Raw genomic sequence first — 12,240 nt, forward strand, 5'->3', positions numbered from 1 at the left:
GTCCCCCCCCCTCAGGGACCTCTGTGGCTCCCCCACCAGCACTGAAGTGGCCTCCAGTCTACTTGACTTTGAAAAGAACTTTCCAGAAGCCTCTGGGGCTGCTCCATCATTCTCCAACCTCCCCAACAAACATCTGGAAAGTTGCCATCTCTCCTCAGCCCGCTGTGATCCAGCTTCCTCCCCCATCCGCCCTTGAACCCGTTCTCCTTTCCCGACTCCCGCGTGCCATGAGCCCATAGCCCTGCCTGGCCTCGCCCTTCTGCATCTACCCGAAAGCTCCAGCCAGACGGCCTTCCTGCCTTCCCCGAGCCGGGGGCGATGACACCTGGGCTTTGTGCTGACTCAACATGGCCTCTGGGACGTCCCAGGCCCAGACACCCAGCACCGGACATACAATCTCCTCCCGAAAACCCACGCCTCCTCCTGTGTCCTGTCTCAGTGACCATCCACTACCTACCCAGCAGCCAGGTGAGAAACCTCGTGTCACCAACCAGCCCACATTCTGTGAGCTCTACCCCAAAGTCTGGAAATCCTGTCTCCCATCCCTGCAGCCTCTGCCAGCGCAGGCGTGCCCCCTCCCCTGCGGCTGCTGTTTCTATCAGCACCTGATGCTCACCTTGCCCCCCCCACCCAACCCACCCCTCACGGGGCAGCAAGAGCAATCTCTACACTGCCAGCCAGCTTGCTCCTCTATTCCTTCATCAGAAAAAGCCAAGGTCCTTGTCCTGAGCGTCTGTGGCCTGGTAAGAGGAATGGGAATGAAATGAAGATTCGCTCACTGAAAGGGAAGTGGGAGGAAGAGGATGCTCCTCCCAGCCCTGGTGGACGGCCTGGGCCTGCCCTCAGGGGAAGTCCACATTCCAGGGGTGGCTGGCGCTCTTCCCCCTCCTTCCCCTCCTCCCCCTCCTTCCCCTCCTCCCCCTCGGCCTTCAGTTACTCAGGGATGGGACCTACTAGACTCCCCTTCTCACCTGGCTCACTCCTCCTCATCCTGCAGGGCCCACAGCCCCGGGTCAGTCTGGTTGAGGCCACTCGGTGCTGCTGCCACACTGTGCTGTCTTTCCCCACCAGACAGTGAGCTCAGAGGGGCAGACCGTGGGCCTGGTCCATGCCTGTGTCCCCGCCCTCATGCACACTGAGTGCCCAGAAACACTGGCCAAGTCGATGAACAAATGAGTGGGCGAGCGAGTGGACAAACGAATGCCTGCTCTGTCAGGGAACGCCTTAGCACCATTAGACCTGGGAAAACGCTAGTCGAGGGCCTGAGCTGGCCACTCCCACCCCGCTTTTCGCTTTTCTACCTGCCACCTGCCTGCCAGGCGGCCCACAAGGAACCATCAGGCCCTGAGGACGGAGAGGGGCTCCAGCTTCAGAGGAACCCGACCAGGGCTGGCCCAAGGGAGCTATTTTCCCTGTGAGGCCCCAGGCATTCCCGGGGGCGGGACAGGATGTGATGAAGCAATGCACGGAACAGGGTGTCAGAGTGTCTCCTTCCTGCAGACAGCATGCCTGCCTGCCACCAGCCCCCTTCCTGAGGGTGCCCTCAGCCAGCACACAGGACTCACAGGCACACTCGGGCTGAGCAGCTGGGGTAGGGGACAGGATGGGAGCCGGGCCGGCCGCTGCCCGCACCCTCCACCTGGTGGGAGGGCCCATCAAGCCCTAGGCTGGGCTGCGTCTGGGGCTACCGCCTGGCCCCTCACACCTTTAAAGAAGGGCTGGGGTTGGGAGCTCTCCACACACGCTTCTCCACAGGAGTCCTACTCTGGCTGTCTCCCTGTTCACTCCCAGGTAGTCTCAGACCTAACGCGGAGGAGGGAGCAGGGTCCGCCACGTCTCTGACAGGTTGTTTGCAGTCAGAGAGGCTCAGGGAAGAGGGGGCGCTTCCAAATGGTGCACCTGGACTCCGCAGTCTGAGTGACACCGGAGAGGCGTGTCCTTTCCTGGGCAGGGGCGTTTCAGGGGCCGCTGGGCCGTGGGGGATGCAGGGACACTGCCCTCCCAGGGCTGACACACAGAAGTCTCTAACCAACGGGGCTGCTCGATGCCTCTGTGTTCCATGAGGCACAGAGGGGTGTCGGAATCAGCCCCACCCTGGGCGTCCCAGCCCCTGGCCACACATCGCTGCTCACTAGGAGCTTCCACCTTGAGAGGAGGGACTCGGACGACCTGTTCCTTCCACCGTCGACCTCCCGCAGGCCCCGGGCGGGGAGGTCCCCTCAGCGGCTGTGCTTTGCTGCTGCCGAGGCCAGACCGCAAAACCGCAGGAGCGCCCTGCCCCGAACCCACCCACCTGCCTCTACGGAGGGGCCTTGGGTGGGGGGCTTCCCAAGCCAGGCGAGGGGCCACCACAAGGGACTGCAACGGTCTCCGGGTGTGGCCTCCCAAACGGTTTGCAGTTTCCTCCCCAGAGAGCAGGTGCTGACAGGCAGCCCCAGTCAAGCCCAACTCTGCCCCCACCACCCACGTGCAGGGAGAGGGGAGGGCAGCGCACCGGGAGCCTGGAGGCGGCTTGGCTTCCCCTCGGCGGACGGCAGCCACCATGGTTCCCGTTCCTGCTGGACCCAGACGGACGCTTCAGCTCCAAATCTGGTCTGGGGCAAGCTGAGGCAATACCGCCAGGTCCAGGCTAAGACCCGTCTCCTACACCCCAACCCTGCGATAGACAGAGAGGGAACCACAGGCCTTGGACCTCCTGCCCGGCACATCCCTTATGAGAAACCTGCACAAGGGCACCTTGGGGACACACCCCACGTGACCGCACATCCCTCCTGGCAGAAATGCAGCGTCTGTGGCAGGGACAGGCTCCCAACCTGCCGTCCTGACTTGGCAGGTCTGCGGTGGGGCCAGGAAGTCGGTATTTTTAGAAGCTCCTCCAAGGTCCTAAGCACCCCCACCACGGGCCACGGAGCCCACCCGCAGGCCCAGCCAGCGCGGGGCCACTCACCCTGTTGGCTGTGATGGCCAGGTTCTGGAGGTTCTGCAGGAGGCCAATGTCGGCGGGGAGGAAGGTCAGGTTGTTGTGGCTGAGGTCCAGGTAGCGCAGCTTGCGGCAGTAGAAGAGCTGGGGGGGGATCTTCTCGATCTTGTTGCGGTTCAGGTAGAGGCGCTCGAGGTTGGTGAGGTTGCCGATCTGGATGGGGATGTAGGCGATGTGGTTGTACCAGAGCTTAAGGCAGGTGAGGCGGTGCAGGTGCTGGAAGCTGATGATCTCCTCGATGGTCTTGAGGTTGTTGTCCTTGAGGTCGATCTCCTGCAGGTTGTGGAGGCTGAAGATGGAGTGGGGGATGCGCTCCAGGTCGCAGCGGATCAGTTCCAGCTCCGTCAGGTTCACCATCTTCTTGAGGCTGTTGAGGACGATGAGCTTGGTGCCCTCGTTGTTGATGGACAGCTTCTGCAGGTGCACGCCCACGTCCGTGACCACCTGCGGCAGCTTGCTCAGGTTGCTCTTCAGCCGCAGCACCTTGAGGCGCTTGAGCTCGCGCAGCCCGTCGATGACGATGTAGCGGTTGTTCTCCGCGCTCAGGTTGCCCGTCAGGTGCAGCTCCTCCAGCGTCTTCAGGCTGTAGATCCACAGCGGGATCTCCTTAATGTCCGTGAACTTGATGTGCAGCGCCCGCAGGTTCTCGCGCAGGAAGGCCAGGGCCGGCGCCTCGATCTTGGCCGCCGTGTGGTACAGCCACAGCTCCTTGAGGCCCGTGAGCTGGGCGATGCTGGGCGGGATGGTCACGTCCGGGATCAGCTCCAGCTTCAGCACCTCCAGCTCCACCAGGTCAAACACGGTGTCGGGGATGCCGCTGAGCATGAAGAGGTGCAGCTCCAGCTTGTCCTGCGCGTTCTTGGTGAGCCGCTGCCGCAGCTTGTCCAGCGTCCACTCGTTGTTGAGGTTCAGCTGCCGCAGCTTGTTCTCGCTCACCTCCGACAGGAAGACGGCGAAGCGCTTGGAGTAGAGCGGGTCGTACTGGTCGATGAGGTGGAGCATGAAGGCGAAGTCATTCTTGACGTCGGGGATGTCGCTGTAGCTGCTCTCTTCGCGGATCGACTCGAAGGAGTACTTCTTGAGGGAGCGGCGCAGCATCCACCACAGCGTGTACATGCAGATGAGGCCGTAGAAGATGACCAGGCTGATGTAGAAGGACGCCAGGATCTTGAAGAGCGTGGCCAGGGGGTGGGCACACCGGTAGGTGCGGTAGCCCGTCAGGCTCTCGATGTCCACAGTGCAGTCCACGTCGAACTTGATGTTGTGCACGTAGTAGACGGTGTAGCAGATGATGAGGATGAACTTGATCACCTTGATGATGGTCTGCCGCATGTAGAGGCGGTACACGATGTCCCCCTCCTCCACGTGGGTCCGGAACTTCTTCACCTTCTCGAAGAGCGCCTTGGCCTGCTCCCCCTCCTTCTTGTCCAGCACCCCCGTCTCCGAGCGGTCCACGATGCCCTGCTCGATCCGGGACTTGGTCCGCTGCAGCATGGGCACCGTGGCCTCCACGTCCTCGCTGACCGTCGAGGACTTCTTGTCCATGGAGCCGTTCATCTTGCTAAAGGTCGGCTTGGGGTCGCTCTCCTCTACCACCGTCTCCGACAGGGCCCGCGTGGTCCAAGGCGAGTCGAAGCACTTGAGCAGGATAGACACAAAGTGCTCCAGCTTCGAGCTGGTGCGCGGGAACTTGAACCAGAAGTTGCTGCAGGCCAGGAAGATGAGCGTGTGCAGAAGCACCAGGTAGGGGAAGTACTTGGCGAACCAGTGCAGGCGGTTCTCATAGCACACCGCGTCCACGTAGTTGTACTGGTGCCGATCCAGGTCGTACTTGATGCCCGTGGGGCCGGTGTCAGCGATCGGCAGGATAGTGGAGTTGGAGTAGATGGGCTCTGGCACGGGGGCTGCCCAGCTCCGGAAAGAGTCGTTGCAGGAGTCCTTGGTGACCCACTTACAAGGCAGGCAGATCATCTTGTCCTGGGTGACCTGCAGCGTGCCCCCAAACACTGCGATCATCAGCATGACGATGGAGATGTAGTCGGTGAACACGTCCCACCACGGCTTCAGGATCCGGTACGCTGGCTGTGTGTCCGCGAAGTAGCGGAGCTCTGTCACTGGAATCATGGTTCAACCTGAAAGGCACCCGTACGAGGGGGTTACTGCAGGGTAGCCTGGCTTTCTGGGACCCGGGGGTCAAGGGAAGGAGACAATGGACTCGTCCAAAATCCCACCTCGCGTCTAGCGGGGAGCCAGAGCCTGGCCACTCGTGGGGCAGCCCCCGGATCAGCCTTCCTCCAGAAACCACATGGTCACCCGGTGACTGGGAAACCCCTGTGGGGCGGCAGGCAGCCTCCCCATTTCACAGACAGGCAGGCTGAGCGCTGAGGTGAGGGCCCGGGCTGACAGATGGCTAATTCAGGCTCACAGAGGCATTTGGGTTAACCGGCTGGACCTTCTCCTCTTACTCAAGCATGTCGAACTCGTGGCCCGCGGGCCGTATGCCTCCTTTATTTGGCCCATGTTAGCCTTTGAGTTTGACATGCTTGCTCTTACTGATCAGACCGACTGCAGAGGCTTGTTGAAACCACCAGTTCACTCGGAGCCAGCTGCTGGGAAGCTGCGCCAGTGACCTGAAGAGATGTCTGCAGAGTCTGAGAAAAGCCAAATGCAGAAGAGGGGGCTTAATGTGAACTCACTTTTGTAAACCAAATAGGGAAGTCTGAGTGCTCCTAAGTGTGTGCATATAGTTATGTCCATACAGGATTCCGGGAGCGCTGGAGGGACCGGAAAACACACACAGGAGGAGCTCCTGGGTGAGGGGACGAGAGAACAAGACGTTCTCGGCCTGGAGCAGGAGGACAAGATCATGAATATGCACTATGGAAAATGATCACTGGTCATGTCCATCCACGTGTCTGTATAAACAAATTAAAAGCAGTAGCAGCAGGATCTGTCCCAAAAGAGTCCTATTCCGCAGATCTCGGGTAAAGCCAGGAATTTGATTTTATTTTTTGGCGGGGGGGGGTGATTTTTAAAAATATACATATATATATATTTCTTTATTGATTTCAGAGAGGAAGGAAGAGGAAGAGAGAGATAGAAACATCAATGATGAGAGAGAATCATTGATTGGCTGCCTTCTACACGCCCCCGACTGGGGATCAAGCCCGCAACCCGGGCATGTGCCCTTGGCTGGAATGGAACCTGGAACCCTTCAGTCTGCGGATACTCTATCCACTGAGCCAAACCGGCTGGGGGGGGGGAGATTTTTTAATATGTGACTTCGGTGACACTAATGATTGGCCAAGTTTGGGAAACACTAGCTTAGAAGCCACATTCAGGAACTCCGGCCAGTGGCGTACAGGAGGAGTGCCTCAAATACTCGTGTGCAAGGACTCTCCTCCGCGGTCGTTCTGCCAAGGCCCGGTGCTCTCGTGACCAGCAGTGCAAGATGAATGGGATGAGAACGGTACCTGATGCTGCGGGAGAACGCAGAGGCGAGAAGTGAAATCCCTGTGAAAACACCCCCAGGGCTACCACTGTTAACTTCTCAGTGAGCAATAACATCCTGGTCCTTTCTGTGTATATTTCTTAAAATAAAATTATGATTTTGCTTTACACCCTATTTTGTCATCTAGACTTTAAACGAAGATTAAATCCCGTGTTTTGACAAATGGATCTGTTTCTCTTGGGAGAGGAACAAGGTGTCCAGGTTATGGGACTGGGCCACCTTATTTTGATTACTAATAATATAAATGATGACAACAGTAATGAATGTTTCATGAAACAGGGCTTCCCTGCAAACTTCCCATCCTGTCCGAGCATGCTGGGATGGGTGGGGAGGACAGAAGGAAAGCAAAACAGGACCATGGAAAAACTGGGGCACTGAGATGGACGTGTGCAGGCACCGAGCTGGCCCTCACCATGGGGTCCTCTGTGGAATCCCTTAGATGCCAGGAAGGAGGGCCTACCTGCAGCCTCGTTCCACAGACGGGGGAACTAAGGCCCAGAGAGGTCGATCTACCCGCCCAATGTCACTTTTATAAACTGAGGGCAGAGCCGAGACCATGCCCCCGAATATCCGTCTACCTCCCGCTCGGGTCCTTACCAAGGTCTGGCCTTCTCGCCGCCTGCCCAAGGCCCCCTGCAGCAGCGGTACCGAGAAACAGAGCGCAGGAGTGCAGCTTCCCCACCCCCAGGGCCAGGTCACTGCGGGGCCAGCAGACACCAGCTCCGCCTGGGCGGGTGGCTCCATCCCAGGTCAGCCCTCCTGGTGAGGCCAGGAGCGTGCCCGCCCCACAGGAAGGCCCAGGCCCTCTAATGACCAGCTGGCTCCGCACCACCCACTCCTGGGAAGGTGGCACTCCAGGGGGGGCCTGCTGAATCAAGTAGCCAGCCTCCGGCCCAGACACCCGGACATTCGACCCACCCCTCCTGGCTCCCCAAGTCCTCCTCCAGGGGGACACCCAATGACTGGGGCCCGGAAGAGAGGAGGGACCAAGAGGAGAGGGCCTGCGGGCCTGCCCTGGAGAATCCAGAATGAGTGGGCCATGGCAGGATGTCAGGCGTGGGGGGTGGCGGCAGTGTATGACCAGGCAGGATGTGGTTTCAAAGGGGGAGTGGGTGTGTCAGGACCGAGAACGCCCAGCCTCCCAGTGAGCTTTGCACATGCTGCCTTCCTGACTCCTGGCCTGAGGTGGGAACTCTTCACAGCCCTGTTTCCAGGTGAGGGAGCATGAGGCTCAGAGAGGCGGGAAACAGTCCCGTCTGCTCTGTCCCAGCAGGCCTGGCTCTCACCCCTCCACTGTCGAACGCCTGGTCTCGAAGCACATCCTGAACTCTGCTTAGCCCTTGGCTTGGTCCTGTGGGGCAATAAAAGTGACCAAGGTGCCCCCACTGCAGGGCCTCTAGGCCCAGTGAGTGTGGAGACGGGTGGGAGAGGCAGAGGAGTGCCGAGTAACTGCACCCGTGTGCAGGGAGGGCACCTGTGGCTACAGCGGAAGAGATGGATGCCAACTTCGTGCTGAGGAGGCTTCCAGGTGGGCCTTGGGCAAGCTCTGCACTGGCTTGCAGCTTCAGGTTCTGCACAAACACGGGGGCAGGACACCTCCCTGGCTGCTGGGAGGAGTCCATGCACCCTCATGCTTTTGCAGAGCTTAGTGCAGAGTGGGGCGGGCAGTCAGGTCTGGCTGGTGCACAACTCTCCTCAAGCTCTTCACCACCTGGGAGAGGACCAGATGCTCACGGGGGACAGGAGTGTTCAGCACACAGTAGGTACTCAATAAATTCCGAGGGTCTCAAGAGCGCCCTGAGAGGGGCATAGGGCCAGAATGGGTGTAGCGAAGGGGGTGGGCCGCAGGGGTGGCAGGGAGGAGAGGCAGCCTCGGTTGCAGACCTGGGCTGCAAGGGCAGAGGGAGGAAGCAGCCCATCCCAAGGCCCCTGGGGAAGCGACAGGTCCCCCACAGGTAGGCACTCCCTGCAGCGACCCACCCCAGAGCCGGTGACTCAAGGTGACTCAACACCCAGAAACCCAGTTAGAGGAGCTCCCCATTCCCAGGCTGACTGAGGGCCGCGCCCAGAAGCTTCCCAAGCCCAGGAGGTGCACATTGTTTTGGTGCCATTTTTCTCCTCAAAGTTCTTTCTTGTAGTAAAACACGCACAACAAAACTTACCATTTTAACCATTTTTAGGTGTACAGTTCAGTGGCCTTAAGTGCAGTCAATAAACTGTCCCCGTTAAACACCAACTCCCCAAGCTCTCCCACCCCCCAACCCCTTGCAACCACCATTCTACTTTCCATCAATCTGACAACCCTGGGCCCTCCTATCAGTGGACTCACACACTACGTGTCCTTTTGTGTCTGGCTTATTTCACTTAACATAGTGTCCTCAGGTGCACCCATGATGCAGCATGTATCACAATGTCCTTCCTTTTCAGGCTGGATAATATTTCTCATGCCCATTTTACAGATAGAGAAACTGAGGCTCGGGGACAGTAAGTTACAGAGGGCACCTTAACATCAGATCTCCTCCAGGAGGCCCTTCAGCTGGAGCAGACCTCACCTGACAGCTGCCCCTGGGACACACCGGGCGTGGTCAGGAGAGCGCAGAAGGAAAGGGGGCAGAGTCAGGGGAGTGAGGCCTTTCCTTCCAGCCATGGAAAGGCCTGTTCAGGGCGTTTCCTGCAGACAGTGCATCCGCCCCTCCCTCGCTTAGCCCTCCAGAGCAGGCAGTGCCTTCTAGCAGAGGAGTGGAAACGGCTTCTCTGCCAGGGCCTCAGTGTCCCTGTCTGGAAGGGAGCAGAGAATCTGTCACAGATGTACCCATATTCTGTAAAAGGTGGTCAAGGTACCAAGGGGCGTGTGATCACAAATCAAACACAGAACTCCTAGAACCATAAGAAAAAGGGCAGTCAAGCCCTGGATGGTGTGGCTCAGGTGGTTGGAGCGCTGTCCCATACACCAGAAGGTGGCGAGTCCCATTCCCGGTCAGGGCACATACCCAGGTTTCGGGCTCGATCCCCGGTTGAGGCACATATGGGAGGCAACAGATCAATGTTTCTCTCTCACATCAATGTCTGTCTGTCTCTCCCTCCCTCCCTTTCTTTCTCTAAAATCAATTTTTAAAAACCCTCAGGTGAGAATTGAAAACAAAAAAAGACAATCAATTGGAGAAAAAAAATTGGCCAAATATATAAATAGACAAGTTAAAGAAAAAAAATGCAAGTGGAAATTAATGTATGAAGTAATTATTAATCTCACTACTAATCAGGGAATGCACATTAAAATAATCAGATGCCGTTTCACTCCCCTGCGCCTGGCAGCAATGTTGAATTCCTAGCGGACGGTCGGGCACACAGGTCCCACAGGCCAGCAGTTTCTCCGAGTTGCAGCTCTTGGAGAAGAGCTTTACATACATGTGAAGCCACGCACAGGGGTGCTCACTGGAGAGTGTACTGTTTCTAATAGCCAAACGTCAGCAACACGCTCAACACCACCAAGGGGCGGGAGGGTAAACTGCTCTAATCATACAGCTCAACAGGGAGGCAAAGGAAACGCGACCTGGAGAGACAGGCCTCAAAAACAAGCCGAAAACAAGCTACAGACTGATACACACGTTACATAAGGTTTTCCATCATGTGTATACCGCGCGTAGTGACGGGATAAAAACATGCACAGTGGACCCCAAAATCAAGGTAATAATTTCACTTAGTGGGCAGAAAACGGCATTGGGAAAGATACCTTACTTGCGCCTGAAGTAATTTGAGAGAGAGATCGGGAGCAATTATTGCAAAAATCAAGTCTTGAATATAAAAATGTGGTTTAGTTTTATACTTTTCTGTGTGCTTAAACTATTTCATACAAAATTTACCGAAACAATCATCCTGGTTGGCTCCCTCTCTGGTCCTCACACCCGCCAGGCTCAGCTGGAGGCAGTGGCAACTGGACTGGGTGCCAGGGCAGCAGATTCAGCTCCCTTCCACCTGGCCTGCTGCTCATGGGTGCAGCAGCACCTGCGGTCTCTGAGGACCCAGCAGGGTCAGCATCACCCTTCCGGCCCTGCCCTGCCCCCAGGGAGATGTGGAAGTGGGCAGGGTGCAGCCAGACCCTTCCCACGGTGCCACACAGGCAGGGAGAAGGGGGCTCAGGTGCCTGCAGCCGGGCTGCAGCATCCCTGCCCCTGCGAGCCAGAGAAGCAACCCGGAGGGCCCCTTCCCGCTGGGCGGCCGGCTGATCTCAGGAGTGCAAAGAGCAAGAGCTTTGGAGTTGGGGAGACCCAGGTTCAAATCCAGCCCTACCACGAAACAATTCCATGACCCCAGGCAAATTATTTATTTTATTTTTAAAAACGTTTTTATTGATTTCAGAGTGGAAGGGAGAGGGAGAGAGAAATATCCATGGCGAGAATCACTGATCGGCTGCCTCCTGTATAACCCTCACTGGGGATCGAGCCCACAACCCAGGCATGTGCCCTGACCAGGAATCAAACCGTGACTTCCCAGTTCATAGGTCAACACTCAACCACAGAGGCACACCGTGCCGGGCAAATCTGGTACTTTTATGAGAAAAAAATACTTGGGAAAAAGCCAAAGGCCTTCCTCACAGGGTGGTTTCTGAGGGTCGTAAAAGTTTACGAGAAGTGCCTGCCATCCACTGGTTAGGAAAGGCCAGGCGCTCCTGCCGGCCCTTCCCAGGAGCGGGCACTCACCAGGCTGGGCCTCACCGGGGAAGCGGGGGTCAGGGTGGGTGAGCTCAGCCTGCCGGCCCTTCCCAGGAGCGGGCACTCACCAGGCTCGGCCTCACCGGGGAAGCGAGGGTCAGGGTGGGTGAGCTCAGACCCACGGCTTCTCCCCGAGCCTCAGCGTCCTCCACTGTAGGAGGGAACTGCTACAGTCCCTGCCTCGGAGGCTCACTGTGAGGATCACACATAAGACGGTGCATGTTGTGTGAACCCAGGTCTGACACAGAGGAAGGCACACTACAGTCACCACACCCAGCTGCCAGGGCCGAACACCGCCCGGATTCGGGGTGTGTGTGTGTGTTTGTGTGTGTGTGTGTGTGTGCGTGCGTGCGTGTGTGTGTGAGAACACGTCCAGTTGAGCTCTGAGCTGAAACCACAAACACCTACAGGCCAGACCAGACACCCAGAGGCCCCCAGGACCACCCCTTGGGTATTAAGCCTGTTCCCCGTTGTTGATTTCCTCCTTAAGCTTCTTATGGACAGAACAGGAGTCAAAGAAATGGCACGCTGCCCCCTCAGTCCCCTCAGTCCCGGGCAAGACCACCCAGCCAGCTCCAGCCCCCTGCAGCCTGCAGAGATTTGGCTTCCACACCTGAGCAGCCGCAGCAGGCAGGGCAGCGGTAAACAGGGCACAGAGAGCCTTTTGTTGAAGCTCAGAGAGGCTGGGAAAACTTCCCAGGCAAGAGGGGAGGGGGGAGGCTGTCTCTCCAACACTCTCCCAGGGAAGGGGGCAGGGCCATTTCCAGGAGGCCCCAGAACACACTGGGTCACTGGCCTTGTCCCAGGAGGGCTCTGGGCCTGTGAATCTGCTCCTTGGCCAGCGCCCCCAGCCTCCTCTGGTCCCAGAGCCAGAGAGAGAGGAGGGGACCTTGTCATAGTGCGCACAGCCCACGCCCGCCCAAGCGCGAGGCACTGCCCTCTAGGCCCCCACACCCAGCTGGAGTGAGTCAGCAGCTGTGGGCTGGGGGCGCTGCCTGGCTTGGCACTCTCCCTGCGGAGAAGGGCACACCCTCACTTCC

At 58.2% G+C, this 12,240-nt stretch overlaps 1 protein-coding gene across 3 annotated transcripts in view; it reads right to left on the reverse strand.

The window, feature by feature from the left end:
- Nucleotides 1-12,240, reverse strand: part of LRRC8A (leucine-rich repeat containing 8 family member A) — a 27,527-nt gene that overhangs the window by 6,395 nt on the left and 8,892 nt on the right. For all 3 annotated transcript variants that reach the window (XM_015567030.1, XM_006768495.2, XM_015567029.1), the window contains one exon: nucleotides 2,948-5,112. In XM_015567030.1, coding sequence (XP_015422516.1) covers nucleotides 2,948-5,104 — 2,157 coding nt within the window. In that variant the 5' untranslated portion in view covers nucleotides 5,105-5,112. The remainder of the gene's footprint in view (nucleotides 1-2,947; nucleotides 5,113-12,240) is intronic.

This window comes from Myotis davidii, unplaced genomic scaffold, assembly GCF_000327345.1.
Source record: "Myotis davidii unplaced genomic scaffold, ASM32734v1 scaffold142, whole genome shotgun sequence".
Taxonomy (NCBI): Eukaryota; Metazoa; Chordata; class Mammalia; order Chiroptera; family Vespertilionidae; genus Myotis; species Myotis davidii.